Source organism: Dermacentor silvarum, chromosome 11 (genome assembly GCF_013339745.2).
Source record: "Dermacentor silvarum isolate Dsil-2018 chromosome 11, BIME_Dsil_1.4, whole genome shotgun sequence".
NCBI classification, from domain to species: Eukaryota; Metazoa; Arthropoda; class Arachnida; order Ixodida; family Ixodidae; genus Dermacentor; species Dermacentor silvarum.
In genome coordinates, this window is record NC_051164.1 from 50,715,667 (window position 1) to 50,734,482 (window position 18,816).

Here is an 18,816-nt window from a genome sequence, read left to right on the forward strand (position 1 = left end):
GCACCTCTGCTTTTCTCCGGGATCTCTTGTGCTTCTCTGGACTCCTTCTCGTCGCGTCGGTCTCTCCGAAAAACTTTTATCGCGTTACACCGGACCTTACAAGGTTTTACGGCAACTTGTGACGTGAACTATGAGATCACCCCACTGAACAGTTCTTCATCTACCCTGCCATCTCGTGACGTCGTGCACGTATCCCGACTGAAGCCGTACTTTTCCGTCGCCTCCTCGGGTAATTAGTCGGCGCCGAGATGGCGCTCCACCCGCCGGGGCGGTTAGATGTTACGGGCCGCCTCGTTGCATCAAGGAAGAAGACGACGATCGCCGGGGGACGCTGCGCGTGTTCAGCCATCTTGGCAATCTCTGCCAACGGTCCCTGTTTATAAATCTTGTCCCGCTTCGATGTATTTGACACCCCGTCACAATATCTTTTTCTTCGAGATGTTTCGCGAGCCTGTTTAGGATCGCGTGCTCGGCTACCTCGCGGACGCAAGACGTAAGCGAGATCGGTCTGAGTGAGTGAATGAGTGAGTAAACTTTTATTGTTCGTAAGGGGTGACACCGGAGCTCCGGTACCGCTCGTAGGCGTCCAGGGAGCCCGATGTCACCCCAAGGGGCAGGGGTTAGTAGACAAAGCGGCTTGCCGCTTCAGCTGCCAGACGGACAATGTTGGCCTGTGCCGCCGGGTCTTCGCTATGAAGCGCGGTCTCCCATGCTTGTTCATCCATGAATAAATTATATCCCGGGGAGTAGCTGCACTCCCATAGGATATGCCTTAAAGTTCCTATCTTATCACAGAATCTGCAGAATTGGTCCTCCGGATTTCCCGTTTGCGTGAGGTATCTCCATCTGGGAGACATGTGGTTCTTGGCTTGCAGGCGGCGCCAGGTGACCGCCTCTGCGGACGTGAGGGACTTATCCGGGAGTGGATATTTCCGGCGTCCTAATCTATAGTGCTCTGTGATCTCGTGGTAGGTCACGAGCACCTCGACCTTAAAGTTAGGTTGAGGCCGCCGTCCGCCCCGGATAATGAGCGCTCGGGCGAGGGCGTTGGCGGCTTCGTTTCCTGTTATGTTGCAGTGAGCGGGGGCCCAGGTTATGGTGATCCCTCTATCTATGTGACCTTTCGATATTATGCTGTACGCGTAGTCTGATATTTTGCCTCTGCAGAAATTTCTTACTGCCGATTTACTGTCGCTAACGATCACCCTCGCGTCCGTGCTAACGCAAACCAGAGCGATCGCTGCTTCCTCCGCTGCCGTGGCGTCTACTCCGCTTGTATATATCGCGCCCTGTTCTACTCCGGACCCGTCGACTACCACTGAGACGGAGCTTCCGTCTCCGCCAAGGGCGGCGTCTGTGAAGGCAACCATCTCGGGTGGCATTCTGCTTAGCTTTGTTGTCAAGTGTTTGGCTCTGTGCTGGCGTCTTTCCTGATCGTGTTGTGGGTGCATGTTCTTAGGTATCGGTGCGACCGTGAGAGCTTTCCTAATTTTGGACTCAATGTGGAACGTCTGATATTTAGTTCCTCTGTTCGCTTGTAGTCCTACCCAGTTTAGTATCTGCTGTCCTGTCTCGCTTAGACTCAGGCGTTCGAGTTGTGCCGTTCTCGTCGCTTCCGGTAACTCCTGCCATGTGTTATGCACCCCCATTCCCTCTAGTGCCTCAGTTGAGGTCGAGATTGGTAGTCCCAGTGCACGTTTCGTGCATTTCCTTATTATTACGTCTAACTTGTTTCTTTCTGCTTTTTTGATGTTAAGAAATGGGGTTGAGTAGCAGATCCGACTCAAGATGAAGGCCTGGACCAGCCTTAACTTGTTCTTCTCCTTTAGCCCTCTGCTTCTGGCCGAGATTCTTCTAACGATGCTTACCACTTGGTTTGCGTGCACGTCTAGTTTAGCTATAGTCGTGTGGTTGTTTCCTGTTTTGCTTATGAGCATGCCCAGAATTCGGATCTCATCTACTTGCGGAATTACTTTCCCGTCTAGGTCTATCGAGATTCTGGGAGGAGATGCGTTGTCTGTCCTCGTCCTGGGCCTGATTAGTAGTAGTTCTGACTTCGTCGGGGAGCAGCTCAGTCCTTTACTTTTGGCATGGAAGTCTATGATGTCGGCTGCCCGCTGGAGCCTTTCTTCGATAGACGCATCGCTGCCCTCATTGAGCCAAACGTTGACGTCGTCTGCGTAGACACTCGTCTTTAGTCCTTCGATCTTTCCTAACTTTCGCGGGAGGTCTTTCATAACTAAATTAAATAGGAAGGAGGATAGGATGGCTCCTTGCGGGGTGCCCCTGTTTCCTAATTTAATCTCTTCTGAGCTGAGGCTCTGCATGTGCAGGGTCGCTGTTCTATCTTTGAGAAAAGATTTTATGTAGTCGAAAGTCCTCTGCCCTACGTTAACATCTGACAGGCCGTCGAGGATGGCAGAGTGGCTGACATTATCAAACGCTTTGGTTAAGTCTATGCCCAGTATTGCTCTCGTATCTTTGGTCTTTCGTTTGTCTATAATATCATGTTGCAGTCTTAGCATGGTATCTTGAGCGCTAAGGTGCGGTCTGAAACCTACCATCTCGTGGGGCCAGATGCTGTTTTCTTCCGCGAATCGACTTAGTCGCTTCTGAATTACTTTCTCCATTAATTTGCCTAGACACGAGGTCAGTGAAATAGGCCTGAGATTTTCTATACCCGGGATTTTGCCCTTCTTATGAATTAAAATGATCTGAGGTTATTGATGTTGGGAGCCTTGCCAGGCTTTGAGATGAGCACGATGAGGGCCGTTTTCCAGTCTTTGGGTAGAGCTGCGTCCCTCCAGATTTTGTTGATTTCCTCTGTGAGGGTTTCGATGGAGGTGTCATCTAGGTTTGTAAGTGCCTTGTTAGTTACGCCGTCCAGCGCCGGCGCTGACTTGCTGTTTAGGTTCTGAAGCGTCGTGCGTACCTCTTTGGTTGAGAAGTCCCTATCTAGCTCTGGGTTGGCGTTGCCGCGCTATGCTTCGGTGGTCGTGCCTCTCGCATTTTTGGCCAGCGGGAGGTGCTAGTGGGCGAGACGGTAAGGTGGTCATTTTCCGTGGTATTCTTGAGTTCTTCGTGCATGATCCTGTTCAGCGTGCGATCCTGGTCCGCTTTGGTTCTGGTTCTGTCTAAAAGGTGCTGGAGCAGGTGCCACGTCGTCCTGCTGTTGATGCGGCCGTCCGCGACTTCGCACACTTCGTTCCATTGCTGGTTAGATAGTTGCATGCAATATTCTGCAATCAGCCGGTTGAGGGAAGAAATTCTTTTCCTCAGCCTTCGATTGTGTCTTTCTTCTTTCCATCTCCTGGTGAGCAATTGTTTGACTTCGAGCATGTGAGCCAGTCGGCTGTCCATGCTTTGAACGGGGAGATCTGTCTCTATCTCCTTCGTGGCCGCCTTAATGCCGGCCTTTAGTTGCGATGTCCATTGTTCCATCGATTCCTTGCCTGTTCGGTGTTCGTATCCTAACTCGCGGAACTTGTCCCAGTTGACGTACGTCATTCTTCTGGGTTCTCTGGATGGGGTGTCAATCGTTGTCTCAACAATGTGATGATCGCTGCCCAGATCCCCGAAGAGGTTGTTCCACTGATAGTTTGGAACGTTGCGGACGAAAGTGAGATCCGGCGTTGTGTCGCGGGTAACCGTGTTACCCGTTCTTGCGGGGTATGCGGCGTTCGTAATGAGCGTTAGGTCAGGTTCCTCGGGTTCGTTTAGTAAGTCCTTGCCCTTGGCCTTGCTGGTGACGTATCCCCAGGCCGTGTTAGGGGTGTTGAATTCCCCGGCCACGATCATGGGGTTGTCGCCGGCACGTTTGCGGGCGAGCTTGAGTATTTGCCTAAATGTTTGTGCTCTGTGCTTGGGGCTCCTGTAAACGTTTGGGATCTATATGCTCTTGGCGTTCTTGGCTCTAGGGAAGACTTCCGTGAATTTGAATTCGCAGTTGCTGCAGTCGTGATTAATGTTATGTCTCGTGTGGGCTAGCTTGTTGCTGACCAACGTGGCGATACCTCTGCATTTGTGTTGCGGTGTCGTATCCGTCACGTCACAGCCGGATAGCGAGGGTGTAGTGGTATTTGTCTCTTGTAGGAGAATGACTTGGGGTTTGTCTTTCTTGGCTCGAATGTATTGTTGCAGGGGGGCCTTTTTGCGGACGTAGCCCCTACAATTCCATTGTCAAACGTGAAACGGTTCAGTTTGCGGGGCCATCTTTGTTGTTGGCGTTGGGTGGCCTTTGTGAGGCCACGTTGTTGCTTTGTCTATCGAGCGAAAACGCCCGAGGTAGCTTCATGATAGTGGATTGTGACATCACAGACGGGTGGTTTGCCATTTCTAGCGCGTTGAGCCTTGTCCCGTGGCTGTTCATCGTCTCCATCGTGTGGTTGATTTGCAGCGTTATCCTGTCGTTACCTTCCTTGAGGGTCCCTGTCGTCGCAAGTTGGTCTTGCCCTTCCTTCAGTGACGCGACGGTAGTTGCAAGCCCGCCGAGCAGTTCCTTGATTTCCTTAATGTCGCTGTCCGTGCTCGATGGTTGTGTGTTTGTCGCGGCTTTTCTCTTATGCGGTTTGCTCGTGGATTCCGCGACCGATGCCTCCACTACCATGGGTTCTGATGTGGTTTCGGTTTGATTAGAGTCGGAGGCTGGTGGCGTTGGTGGCATTTCGGGTTCTCTGATTTCCTCGACAAGTTGTGTGATTGTTTGCATTAACTCTTTGTTTTCGTGTTCTAGTCTTTTAATCGTATTTGCTATTTCTACTTGCTCTGGCCGTGCCGTGTGACTCACCTGGCGGGTGGCCTGTTGTTGCTGCTGCTGAGCTCGTTGGGCCCACGTCAGCCGGTCATCACCGCCAACTCGTGGGCGGTGATGACCGCCCACGAGTTGGCGGTATCGTATCCCTGTCGTGGATCTCTGGCTCGGTTTCCTGGAGCGCCCTCCGGACCGTGACGACGGGCGACCGCGGTTCCTCGATCTCGAGCGCCCCCGCTCACCGGACAAGCGAGCCATCTGCGTTGGCGGCCACGCTGTCGTTGATGGCGCTACACTCGCGGTTCTTGAGCGGCGGGAAGTCTTGCTGACTCAGGCCAATTGGTCCTGATCCCGTGGTGCTTTTGCTTGCGTTCGCTGCGATTCTTCTTTCAACTCGTCGTCTTCGGACGACGTAGGGAAGTTGCAAGTGGTTCGCGCATTCCTTGTTGCCGTGACGTGATTTCACTCGCAGAGAACACACTTCATCGAGGTGCACACATGGTCTGCGTTAGTGTTAGCGAGTCCACAGCCTTGGCAAATGGCGTCGTCGGGCGAGGGGCATACGTCGGCACGATGGTCGAGGCTGCCGCACACGTGGGACATGGCCATCTGCTTGCGGTAAAGAGAACACTTGATCAGGGCGTTGTCGTATCTGACATAGTTCGGGACTGGAAAGCCGTCGAAGGCGATGATGACCGTGCCAGTTTCCTTGATTTTCTTTGCCGCCAGTGCGAGCGGGTTGCGTGGGTTGACGTTATTGCGGTTTATGGCGTCCTGCGTCTCATCGAGCGGGACCCCTCATATAACGCCTTTGAACGTTTCGTGCGGTGCCGTCCTATATGCAGTGGTCTCAAACGTTTGTTTTTCTATGGAAATGTTGCGGATCCTGATGCGTTCGCTTCGGACGGTGTGCTGACCACCATGATGTTTTGCTTCAAATTTGGGCATATCGTGTGCTCGCTTAGCACGTTAGGTTCGATGCAAGCAGCCATGCAAATTGTTTTGGCGGTCGTAAGTTGGCCTGCCTTGGCTGTGTTGATTCCGCCAAGTATGCGAATCACGATCTTGATGTCGTCTTGGGGCAGCGCGGGCATCTTGCTTGCTTTGATCACGGAGTTCCTCGCTGTTGAGACGGTTGCGTTCGTATTTCCTCCCTCTTGCTGCAGGTTAGCGAGGTTTGGCTCGCTCAACGCAGTCTTGATTACTGACGAGCGTGGCGCCACAATAGTCCGGCCAGCGTCTGCGGTAAAGTCGTCCGGGATCATGTCTTGAACTTTGACTTCGTATTCCGTCGATGTAGGGTCGTTATTGGGTGGAAGGCTCGTTTGTTGTAATCGCTGGAGGCCCCCGTAGCCGGGGTGGGCGCGGGGAGGGCTGAGGTTGGTGGCGGCTTGGTCGGAGTCGAGACGGCGTTAATGGCGACGGCCGTACTCGTCGTTAGGCTTAGAGCCCGTGGCGGGGCGGCGAGAGATGAAATCACTCGTAAAAAAGTCCAGAGGTCACGCACTTGCCGAAATCTTGTCTCCCCAGGAGGCAAAGAACTTCAAGAATCCGATTCCGAGTATAAAAGGCACCAAACTGGGCACAAGGTACATTTAAATTTGCGAGAAAGCGGGAGCCGGCGCGGAGGCGTCCGCACGCGCCAAGCGTTCAGGCTTTTCCAAATCTCTAAGTGATCACAACAGATTACCAAATAAAGGTGTCTTCAGCCATGCTATGTGTCGCTGCACTGCATTAACGTCCACAGCCATCTTGAGATGTGTTCTGTCGGAAGTTTTTATCAAGAGGACCGAAACGAGGCGAGAGAAGAACCTACCTGGAATTTATACGCTACCCACGGGATCCACACGACATCGGATTACGTAGACTCCGCGATCATCACGCCATCTGCGGGACCAGCCCACTATTGCACTCACACCAGGATCGGCCCACTTTATTCGGCAAGAAGCCGACTGAACGGACGTGCCAGACGCCGAGAAAGAAAGTGGCCAAAGTTTCACTTCAATGAACGAATTCGCACGCTGTCTTGGTGCACCGAAGTAAGATCTGAACGCCTATGAATGGTTTAGATATAGTTAATTGCTAGCCTCAGTGACAAAACGATGCCACAGCCGTTTCACTTGCGTGGGTTGCAGAATGGTATTCATGCAGTGCGTGTTGCACTGCACGAAAAGTGAGTGCATGGAGAAATCGAGAGGTCTTCATTGTTTCGTTTATATGTTTATTATCTTGTTGTTCCTGTTTTAAAAAAGTGTGCAAGCGCGTTATGAGATACATCTTAGCCTCTCATGATCGTGTTCAAAAATGCGTATTTGTGAGCTTTCTCGCCGTGCACGTGCCTTGGTTAAAATAAATGGTAGCTTTTTAACTTTTTCTCATTCTACTTCATATATGATACGATGACAGTGTGTTTACTTCGCGGCTATATACTATATGATCTTTTTCACATAGCTCATAACATTCGTACACATCTAAGTAAGGGAATAGGTGTCTCTTTCTACGTTGCTTGTCCTGCGGGAAAATAAGCAAGTGTAAGGGGGAATTCATTAAGAAGGCGCCTCAAGGTCGCAGAAAACAGTTCAAGCAGAGGAACGTGATGATGCCTCACGCCAGCATAGCTGGAGGCGCATAGCTGGTCGTTTCTTCTTCAGCATCCACCAAATGATATTGTCACGAGCGGCGATGCTGTGGTTGGTGCTTGGACAATGACGACGACGACGGTGTGGCTTTCTGGTGTGCACCCGCTCTCCTTTCAAAAAGCACACGATTCCCTACAAAATAAAATAAAAAACGGCTCTAACATCAGTTAGTTTCATTGAATAATTTCAGCTGTACCCTCACAATACTTTTTCCTTAAAGTTTTCTCCCCCCACCCCACCTGTTTAACCATCGGCTTCTTGGCCAATCCCCCTTGGTGGGTATGCGCCGTGGTATACGAAGCAAGCAAGCAGACACCCGCTCGCCTTACCATTGCTGTAGCGTTGTGCGCCTTACCTTGTAAATATATTCATTGTATATATAATCTCCCCGTAACTTCTTTGGTGGACATGCTGGGTAAGCTCGCTACAACACCTAGAACTGTATCTTCGCAGCGGACGGCGCATTGCTGCCACCACAATGACCGACCAAGCGACCCAGTGTGAGCAAGGCCCGTCACCGCTCATTCTCTTGCGCCCTCGTGATCCCGGGACATTCAACGGCACAAGCGGCATGGACGTCGATGAATGGCTGGCAATGTATGAGCGCGTCAGCAGCACTAACAAGTGGGACCCGACGATAATGCTTGCGAATGTCATCTTCTATTTGCGGGGCACTGCGCGACTCTGGTTCGAGACGCATGAGGCAGATCTGACAAGTTGGGACGTCTGTAAGCAGAAATTACGCGATCTATTTGGAGACCTATCGGACGACAACTAGCGGCCAAGCAGGAACTCGCAATTAATGCTCGGACGTCCACAGAGCCGTACATCTCTTATATTCAGGACGTGTTGTCTCTGTGCCACAAGGTCGACAAGGACATGACTGAAGCGGACAACTGGGACACGTACTGAAAGGCATAGCCAATGACGCGTTCAATCTGCTACTGTGTAAGAACTGCTCTACAGCGGAGTCGGTCATCGCTGAATGTCCGTCGTTTTCAGCAGGCCAAAAGTCAGCGTATCACTCACCGCTTCGACCGTCTTCCCAATACGGCTGCCACGTCCTCATGCGGAGGTTTAGCGACGCTTCGGCAAGCGCAAGCTCCAGAAAACGTCACCAGGATCGTCCGTCGACAACTCGAGGCCATGGCACCCGTTACCCCTCACGACGGTATGCAAAGCAACAACCTGGCTACAATTTCTCTAATTCAGGCCGTGATCTGCCAAGAGGTCACGCATATGGGCATTTTATCGGCCTTTGATAACGGTAATGCTGCTACCAACCAGGTCTCCCCATGTCGTCAGCTGCTGCAAGACCGAACACGACCTTCAGGCCACTTTATCGATATCCAGCCGATTGGCGCACACCTGATGACCGGCCCATCTGCTTCACAGTGCTCTAGGATTGGACACATCGCCCGCCATTGCCGCAGCCGCTGGCCCACGTCTTACCGACCAAACACTAACAATCGCCCGGGCCGTGCACCATATGCTCTGTCGATCAGTCCTGAGGCCTCAAGTACTGAACGTCCTCCTAGGGAAAACCGGATCAGCCGCTCACCATCGCCCCAGCGCCGTCAGTCCCGCTCGCCCCAAGCTCGCCGCTCTCGGTCTCCCTTTGACCGCCTCTCAGAAAACTAGCCAGTGCAGCCCCCGGAGGTGACGCTGCATTTACGACCCGGCCTGAAAATCCCCTGATTGTCCCTCATACCAGATGCAACCTTCTTGAAGTTCTGGTTGATGGTGTAGCAGTTACAGCTCTTGTTGATACCGGCGCACAAATTTCTGCAATGAGCTCGAGCCTCCGCCGCCGCCTCCATAAAGTCCTGACGCCCGCGGCTTCACCGACCGTCCGAGTAGCCGACGGGAGTACACCTGCCGTGCTTGGAATGTGCACTGCACGCATCACCATTTCCGGTCGCCACACATCTGTTCTTTTTGCTGTTCTAGAACAGTGCCCCTATGACCTCATCCTTAGAATCGACTTTCTGTCCACGCACGCTGCCCTTATCGACTGCTCCACGGGACTTCTCCAGATAGAACTTCCTTCGTGCTCCGACAACGTCGATGGCGGCCCACCCCGCTTACGCTCCATCGAGTTTCTTCGACTGCCTCCGCCATCAGTTCCCCACTGCGGCGAGCCGCAATATACGTCCAGCTTTCAGCCTTTCTGCCCCTACCCGATGGCGACTACCTTGTCTGCCCTAGTTCCAGAGGTCACCATGACACGCAACGTCGTGCTCCCCTATACAGGCGGTGACAGTTACAAACAACCGCACCTCTTTTCCCATCCTCAATTTCGGCTTCTCGACGCGAGTTCTTCCTCGCGGCATATCACTCGCTCATCTGACTTCATTGGCCGCCCACACGGTTTCTGCCCTGACCACAGAACCTCCACCGGATTTTTCCACCGCCGTCATCGCAGTCAGGTTCGTCCTGCGACCACTTCGCCCGCATGATATCAGGAGACCTCACTCCAGCACAGTCCGCTGCCCTTCGCCGCGTGCTGGTTTCCTACCAGGATATCTTTGACTTTGGCGACCGTCCCCTGGGCCAGTACTTCCATCGTCACCCATCGCACTCATACCGGAGATGCGAATGCTATTCACTGACGGCCTTACCATGTGTCAGCTCCGGAGCGTGCTGTCATCCAACAGGAAGTGGGGAAAATGCTGGGCAAAGGCATAATTGAGCCCTCATGCAGTCCTTGGGCCTCGCCCGTCATACTTGTAAAAAAGGACCAGTAGCTGGAGATTCTGCTGTAGACTACCGCCACCTCAACCATATTACCAAGAAGGATGTGTATCCTCTCCCGCGTATTGATCACGCACTGGACTGCTTGCACGGCGCCAGATATTTCTCTTCCATCGACCTGCGCTGAGGATACTGGCAAATCGCTGTGGACGACCAAGACCGCGAGAAGACCGCCTTCGTGACTTCTGATGGCCTCTGTCAATTTAAAGCGATGCCTTTTGGCCTATGTAACGCTCCTGCTACTTCCGAGCCCATGATGGACTCTCTTCTTCGAGGCATCAAGTGGTCCATATGCCTTTGCTACCTGGGCGATGTTATCGTTTTTTCGACTACGTTTGAAAACCTTCTCGCTCGCCTGTCCACCGTCCTTGATGTTTTTCGCCGTGCTCGTCTTCAGCTTAACTCGTCAAAATGTCGCTTTGGGTACCGTCAAATCTGCGTACTCGGCCACCTTCTTGACGCTGCAGGCGTGCAGCCAGACCCTGACAATGTCCGCGCTAGTCAGTTCCCTACTCCACGGTTGGCCAAGGACGTCCGCAGTTTTCTTGGCCTGTGCTCGTATTTCCGTCGGTTTGTAGAGAACTTCGCGGAAGTGGCTCGCCCTCTCACTGGCCTACTCAAGAAGGACGTCGTTTTCACTTGGGGTCGTGAACAAGCGGACACCTTTTCATCGCTTGTTGCCATCCAAACAAACCCACCTGTTCTAGCACATTTCGACCCGTCAGCCAGCACGGACGTTCGTACCGACGCCAGTGGCCACGGTATAGGCGCGGTCCTTGCACAACAGCAGCACGGCCTACACCACGTTGTCGCCTATGCAAGCCGCCTTCTGTCGCCCGCGGAGCAAAATGACTCCATCACAGAACGCGAGTGCTTAGCTCTCGTCTGGGTCATCGCAAAATGCCTACCGTACCTGTATGGCAGGCATTTCTCAGTTATTACCGACCACCATGCACTTTGCTGGCTTTCCTCACTCAAGGACTGTTCCTCAATACATTGATGCCGGCGACGAAATGGTGCCATCCTGGTCACTTAAGGCGTTGCGACAACCAGAGGGTCATTCATGGTACGGCTTTAGGTGGCTGACTCTCTCGCAGCCATGATGGCGTTTGTCGACGGAAGATGTCACTGGCTCGATGACGTAGTTGCCTGGCGACGGGCAATTCACAATCCAATACGTGCCGCGGTATTTCAAGCCAAACTTTAGGGAGTGGCAGGAGCCTGACATGGGATCCAAGGCCACACGACAGAGCCCTCGGAAAAGGCGCGAGCAGGTCTAAGCCAAATTGGTTTTTATGAGGCCTTGTGTCACGTGTCGGAACGACGAGAGACCTGACGGCATTCAGAAGCACCCGGGCGATATGAAATAATGTTAAGAGCATATCGAGGGCTTTCGTCAGTATAAGAGGAATAAAAGGGAAAATCCAGTTGTGTCTTGATTTGAAGATTGGCATAATTGATGTGTGTCTTTACACGAAGCATTGAACGTGGGCGCCAACTACTCCGACGGCTAGCCAATTCATTATCGGTGGCCGCATGCTTCGAATGTCCGAAAATGTTGACGATATTTCGTCCGCTGGGTGTCGTCGCCGACGCTTTAAGTAACGACAGAAGCTTCTGCTGCCTCGCGGTCTAGAACTGGTCCACTTCCGCACTCTCGCCGTTCAGAAGGTTTGCCATGCAACGCCTTGGCCGATCGATAACGAGAATGCACCGCCTGCCGCGCCTTCTAGCGACATCGCCTTCACGTTTTGCGGGTCTGCCACCAGGCAGCGCAGCGCCTGCGTTGCGGACCCTGGAACCGCCAGCGCCGTCGTGCCCCCTGGGCGTAAGCACCGTGCGTACGGAGGTCCGCCCCACTCGACGCACACTACGGAGTGCTTCGGAACGGGCGGCGTGCCGGCACCAACTGCGACCCGGAGTCAAAACACCGCGCACACTGCCCGTACGCTCTCCCCATGGAAGGGTCGAGAAGCAGTCGCGCGAAAGCGAGGGAGCATCTCAGCGACCGCAGGACTGTCGTGGCGGACGACCACTGACCCTACCTGCCTTTGAAGATCGGAATTACGTTCGACGGCTCGTGCAGTTTTTTTTTCTTTTTCGGCGGGCCCGGCGTTTTCGGTTCGGTGAGAGCGGGCGCGCGGCTTTTCGACGGGCGCCCGAAAAAACCATGCCGGCTCCGTATCGACCCAACATGGCCGCGCTTCTCGTGTTTGGGCTGTGGGTCGCTGCCGCGGGATTTCCCTGTGTGCTGTGCTCGGCAGAGACTGTGGGCTTCGAGGCAGCCTTCCAAGGTGAGCGCAACTTTTTTGCCGCAGACCCGGCGGTGCAGGCCGTAGCAACTGCACAGACGCGCGGCCGGCGAGCGACGTGTACGTATACGTGACTCAGCGCGGCCGATCGACTCTCGGGACCCGAGCCAGGCGTGCACTACGGCCGCTGGCGCGCGAAAAAGCGCAAGTCGATAAAACCCGCCACGTCCGCGCTGCGAGCAGTCGTAAATCTTTTTTTTTTCTTTTTCCTTTTCTGGATCACTAGCTGCATGACAGAAAACGAGATATGGCCCCCCTCTTTTTCACGATGCCTCAGCAGTGTCTTCGCACGCATAAACGTCCACGCCGGGGTCACGATTGGCGGTAGTGTTACGGCACAGTTGCGCGTAAAAGGCAGTTTCGTCCCCGTATCGAAATGTACGAAGCGCTGGAAATCTAACGAATGCTACAGTTGCTTGAAAGGAGAACGAGTTGTGTATGGAGTTACGTATACGTGGTAATTGAAAATGTAAGTAGTTGCATCAGCCTTGTCAGCTACACAGACTCTTAATCAAAAGACACACGGTAGCGCTTCTATAATTGCAGGACAACAGTTTTGTTCAATGGCTTTATCCTAAAACTTGTGCGCTGTTCTCCCACGTCGTGCTGAAAACTTAATGGTAGTGTGATACTCCTGGGTCTTCGAAAGACGTTTCACCTCCTCGCCGCGCAAGGTATTGAGCTGTGTGCATTGCTCGGTGTTAGACTCTGGGCTGCCTCAATAATGCCTCTTAAGTACGTCATCATACGTCAAATAGCATGAACTGTCCCAAAATAAGGTGAAAGCGATGTGTTGTTCAAGTAAGTGCACTAATCACTCAACTGTCGTATGATACAAAACAGCTCCTTAAAGCTAAGTCTCAATCGTCAACAGTGGGTTTTCCGTTTCCAGCAGGATTAAGTGCACCATATATTGTGGAAGAAAATGTTGCTGCTGTGAAAACTGTGTTGAAAGAACTACTGCAGAACTATATCTAATTTTACGTCAGGAAGAGTATGTACTCCCGCTAAAACGAACTCGAAGGGAGCGTAATAAATCCATTTCTTTAAGAAATGCGTCATTACAGAAGTGGGGCACGGAACTCAGTCACTTAATCGTAATGCGCGCCAATACCCCTGCCACTGTATCATAAATGAAACAGGATTAACCCAAAAGGTACCCGTAAAAAGTGCCATTTATTGGATTTGCATGATACAAAGTGTCCAGGCCGTTTGGATCAAGTTGTTGAGTAATTGTTGCGTGATGAAAGTGTGCAAGTCTGTGGGTTGTTAGAAAAGGTTGGCATTTAACCTAGGTTGCTTAAAATTTCTTCGGTACTGTTAAAAAAATGCACAGAAAATTCAGGACATTATTAGCTACGTCCTGTACGAAGCAGTACGAACATTTCAGTTTAAACCAACAACTAATCGCAGTGCGTTTCTCTGCACCGAAGCTTGTTTGCTGAGTGCGTTTCAGGCTCTATTACCCAGTAATAAATTGCGATAACGTATAGTAAAAATCGAAGAGGCAGTTGTATATGAACAGCCTGTAGGAGATTGTTTGATTGAAGAAACGTTTTTGATAGAAGTAGGCTGCTGACATTTTCTGGGAACGCCTAGTTCTTCTTGCGAAACTCTTCTGTGTAATAAATTTTGTGCCTGTGATCTTGAAAAATAAATCCAAGTGTCTTAACCATAGTAAAAATCGGCACTACCATGTGGCGAAGCTGGAAGTTCATCGAATGTTTACATGAAGAAGATTTTGATATAAATACAACAGCCTTTGTTTTTGAACTGCTAAAATCAAAAGAATTTAAGAGAGTCCACGGATGGCCATACAATTCAATTCTAGTCAAACTCGCTGCGTATATGATTTGATATGATAGTACGTATATGATAGTACCAGTAGAAGAGGAGCTCGGACCATCCGGAATAATTACCTATGATAACACAATCATCAACCCTGATATCATTGTCGTTACCATCAGGCTCGGTAGCCATGGGGAGCACTTCCATGGGGGAGGTACCACTGTTCGAAGAAACTCTGACACCGACTTTGAGAAACGAAAGGCCGTGTAATGAGAAATGGGACGAAAAAACGGTACACTGCCTAACGTTGAAAGACAGGAAATACCTGACTATATTGCACTGTAAGGAGGACAAGTACCCTTTCGGGCCTATCTTGTCTCCAAACAATAACCATCGCCTGTCTCACGTACGTGCCCTTCCTCTTTTTAACACTGCGCGCCTTGTACATTCAAGTCACGAGTATCATGTGCGTCATCAGCGTGACATAGCTTTAAAACTAAATTATGGTGTTTTACGTGCCAAAACCATGATCTGATTATGAGGTGCGCCGTAGTGAGAGACTCGGGAATAATTTTGACCACCGGGGTTTCTTTAACGGGCACCTTAATCTAAGTACACGGGTGTTCTTGCGTTTCATCCCCATCGAAATGCGGCCACCCTGGCCGGGATGTGATCCCGCGACCTCGTGCTTAGCAGCCCAAAAATCAAAGCCACCAATCCACAAAGCCACCACGGCGGGTGTGACGTAGCATTCTTGACAGGAAAGTAGCGAGCGCAGAGTTCTCAAGAAAGTAAACGCAAGAAAGACAAATGACAGATATTGGTTGGGGACAACATACGCCCCAGAGGGTGAAAACTGTTCTTAAGGTGCAACGGAGTGACTACTGGTGTAGCCGATATTCTAGTTGAAACTAAAAAAAAAAAAAAATACGCCTCAGGGGGTCCAAATTTCGACCACCTGGAGTTAATGTTAAACCGGAGTCATCCACTACGGCGTCTCTGGTAACTCACTGTCATGCTTTCGCAACGTTAAACGACACAATTCAGTGTTAATACGACCAGCAAGCAAAACATCTCATGCCACGCATTGCGCTTACCTGCATAAACGTTCGACAACCAATCACTCTGTAGACGGTTTAGGAGCATGGTGTTGTACAATAAGTACTGCGTGCAGCCAAGATTAAGTTTATATTGTGAATTCAATTTGCGGTTATCCTACATCAAAGACACGCTACAAGGGTACGATGTACGATTTTTTTTTATTTGCTTCTTTTCTTCCTCTGCATACGTTGATTTGAAATTCTTCGCATTGAAGTTCGCACTTCTCATTGAAGTTCACTTGGAATTTTCTGTGTTTCTGTGAACGGGTGCTTCTGCTTCTCGTTCGATGTTTCTGCCCTCGCTATAGTCTCGGCTGTCGATAGTGCAATCGACTACGAGGCAAACGATCCTTGGGTCAGTCTTTCGCGCGATGTTGACTTTAAGCCGAACTTTGACCAGTGAAAACATTGCACCGTATTCTCAACGCGAGCGACGCAGTCGCGTCTTGAGACACCCGGCTGGGTGACAGGCAGTCGAAGTCCAACATTTGCGACACAGGCGCACACTCGCCTCGCATCACCATTTCGTGGATGCCGCGTCGAGAAACAGTGGCGAAGAATTGTGGATAGGCACATGTCTAAGCAGAACGAATACTGATTGCGACGAAAGTGTTCGGGAACCATTTTGAAATACCGCTTTGTTGACTACCTAGTACGGGGTTTACTTCGGCAGTATGCTGCCATTTTACTGGAGAGCTAATTCTACTTCGATCAATTTTTGCTATTGCAGTTCATTTCAAATGTAGGCGAACATCACTTAGAGTGGCTGTTTATTCTTCTGATCGCGCGGTAGAGCAAGAAAGATGTCTCTAAAGTGCGCATAAACAAATTTTTGTTTGTTTGTTTGTTTGTTTGTTCGTTCGTTCATTCGCTTCTTCCTTTCTTTCTTTCTTTCATTCTTCCTTTCTTTGTGTGCTGCGTGTACGTATACTTAAAAAAAACGCAAAAGAAACGTGACGAGGACGAAACGAAGACAGGTACAGCGGATGGGCTCGTTTCGCGTTCACTCATCTTGCACGACATGCCAGCTGTAATTCCACAGTATCGAGGCATACAACTCACGTTACCTTTCTTTGTCTTTCAGACGAATAAAATCCGCCGCAGTTTCTTGGTGGCTATGCTGTTGGGCTGCTAAGCACGAGGTCGCGGGATCAAAAACCCGGCCATGGCGGCCGCATTTCGACGGGTGCGGAATGCGAACACACCCGTGTACTTAAATTTAGGCGCACGATAAACAACCTCAAGTGGTCCAAATTATTCCGGAGTCCCCCACTTCGGCGTTCCTTATAATCATATTGTAGTTTTGGCACGTAAGACCCAATAATTTAATTTAATTTTAGATGAATAAATGAACAATTTGTTGGAAATGTAACTCCGAAAGCAACGTTAAATGTTAGGGGTTACAGACCATATATGAGCAGAACAGTATGTGTCATATGCCGAGACAAGTTGACGTTTTTGCTGCAGCTTTAAACAGAAACTAAAGACAGTTGCTATCCTTTTTATATGTTGCTCGTACTTAACGTCAAGGATTCACCAAGCATCGAGAGGATTACTTGGAATGACAACTGTCAAGTAAACTTCTAGGACTGATATAAGAGCAAGCGATGCGTGTTAAGCCGAACTCTATTGGTAAATTGCCATTGGAGGAATAAATCCAAACGAAACGAAGTCCCTTTGCCAAAACGTTGGCTCCAGCAACATCCCTTGTCGACTAGAGTAGATCACCTGGGTTGAGCGCAGTCTTGGTAAGCCATCATCTCCATCATGAGCCTACTTTCATGTCCTATGTCCAGGACGAAGGCCTCTCCCTGCGATCTCCAATTACCCCTGTCTAGCGCTAGCTTATTCCCACTTGTGCTTGCAAATTTCCCTCCCTTCATCACACCACCTGATTTTCTGCCGTCCTCGACTGCGCTTTTCTCACCTTGGCAACCATTCTGCTACTCCATTAGACCCCCGGTTATCCATTCTACGCATTACATGGCCTGCCCTGATCCATTTAGTTTACTTATAATGTCAACTAGAATATTGGCAACCCCCGTTTGCTCGCTAATCCACACCACCGTCTTTCTGTTTCTATAAGTCATAAAAGGAACGAAAAACAAAAGATGAGCTTGAGGTTCCCGCCTTATATAATAGTTACCTCATTGCATTTAGACAGTGTCTGCGAGATTATTCAGTTTGATAGCTTATCGATAAACTAAAATTAAGCTCTGTTGAACCTCGTGATTTTTAGTGCTTGTCAGCATGAACAACAACAAAACAAAGGTTCAAGTATGCGTAAATGCTCAGAAAAACATGACGCCGTGCGAATGACGGTCACGGTATGACGTCATACGCTCTGTCGTTCAGGTGCGAAATGGAAGAAGGGAAATTATGGCCTTAATTTCCTGCTCTAATAGCATACCTTTCTTTACCGCTAAGTGGAAATGGTGTCTTGAAGAGCTACTTTATCAAATTAAGCTAATTTTATGCGACTTCGCGTCTCTAATGATATCCGACGTACTTACGCCCCTCGGATGTCTCCGACTGCGATAACGTGTGACCCACGAAAGGATAAGGAGAACGTTATTTTTGTTGCAAGGGGCGTAAATAGGCGCGAAGCATTGAGAAATAAAGAACACATCCTTGTCTCTTGTACTGCTTCACTGCTTCGCGCTATACGCTCTTGGGAGAAAAATAACGAAAGGCATTACATTGTAACATAGTTTACACCGTTAAAAGTGAATAGGGCTATAAATCAACCTTTAACTCACACCCTTACACTCAGAATGGGTGTAAGCGTGCGAGTTATATACGGATTTGCACCGTTATTCACTTTTAAGGCGTACATTTCTTTACCGTGTAGGCCGATCGGCCCCCATTCTAAGGGAAACAGTAAAGCAAGCTGCTGTCAGCGTCGCAGCAGGGTGATTTATGACACCGTACGCCATCGACCAAAAGCAGAGTCCGTGTTGGGAGAGAGGGAGTAAGGTGGCACAATGCTGTAAAACCTGTACCTTCACGGGTTGCTAACACGAGCGCCATTCATCTTGCGTTGTTTCCGTGTTTCACATGCTCCTCGACATTTCGTTCGCCCCGTATCAGCTCGCCTGTCACGACCCGCTTTCGTAAAATCCTGAGCGGGCTCACTTACACCTTGCGCGTACAAGGAAAGCGTAGAATATGACAAGCAGTTCTTTCTTCTAACAATGAGAACATCTAGTTTATGCAGATTTCGCACGAGTAGCAACGTAAACAGGATCAGCGGAAAGTTCTATGGGCTGGTACAGTATATGGTATACAGCTGATGTTCCGGTACAGTTGATGCTGGCGCATTAAGGCGAGCGGTAGGAGTTCTCGCTCTGTTCCACGGCCTGTACTGGTGGATAAATTTAGAATGTTGTTCGAGCATATCAGGACTGTTTTCTTTAAATCTTGCACCTATACAATGAAGGCTAACAGGCATGCGGGCTTCGAGAGAGAGAGAG

The 18,816-nt window shown here is 50.3% G+C and overlaps 1 protein-coding gene across 2 annotated transcripts in view; it reads left to right on the forward strand.

Moving 5' to 3' along the window:
- LOC119433001 (pikachurin) overlaps positions 1-18,816 on the forward strand; it is a 192,347-nt gene that overhangs the window by 15,644 nt on the left and 157,887 nt on the right. Inside the window, exon 1 of one of the 2 annotated variants that reach the window (XM_037700153.2) lies at positions 12,021-12,437. The exons of the other annotated variant lie outside the window; for it this stretch is intronic. Coding sequence (XP_037556081.1) covers positions 12,314-12,437 — 124 coding nt within the window. The 5' untranslated portion in view covers positions 12,021-12,313. Of the gene's footprint in view, positions 1-12,020; positions 12,438-18,816 lie in introns of those variants that run through there. 2 annotated transcript variants of the gene reach the window in all.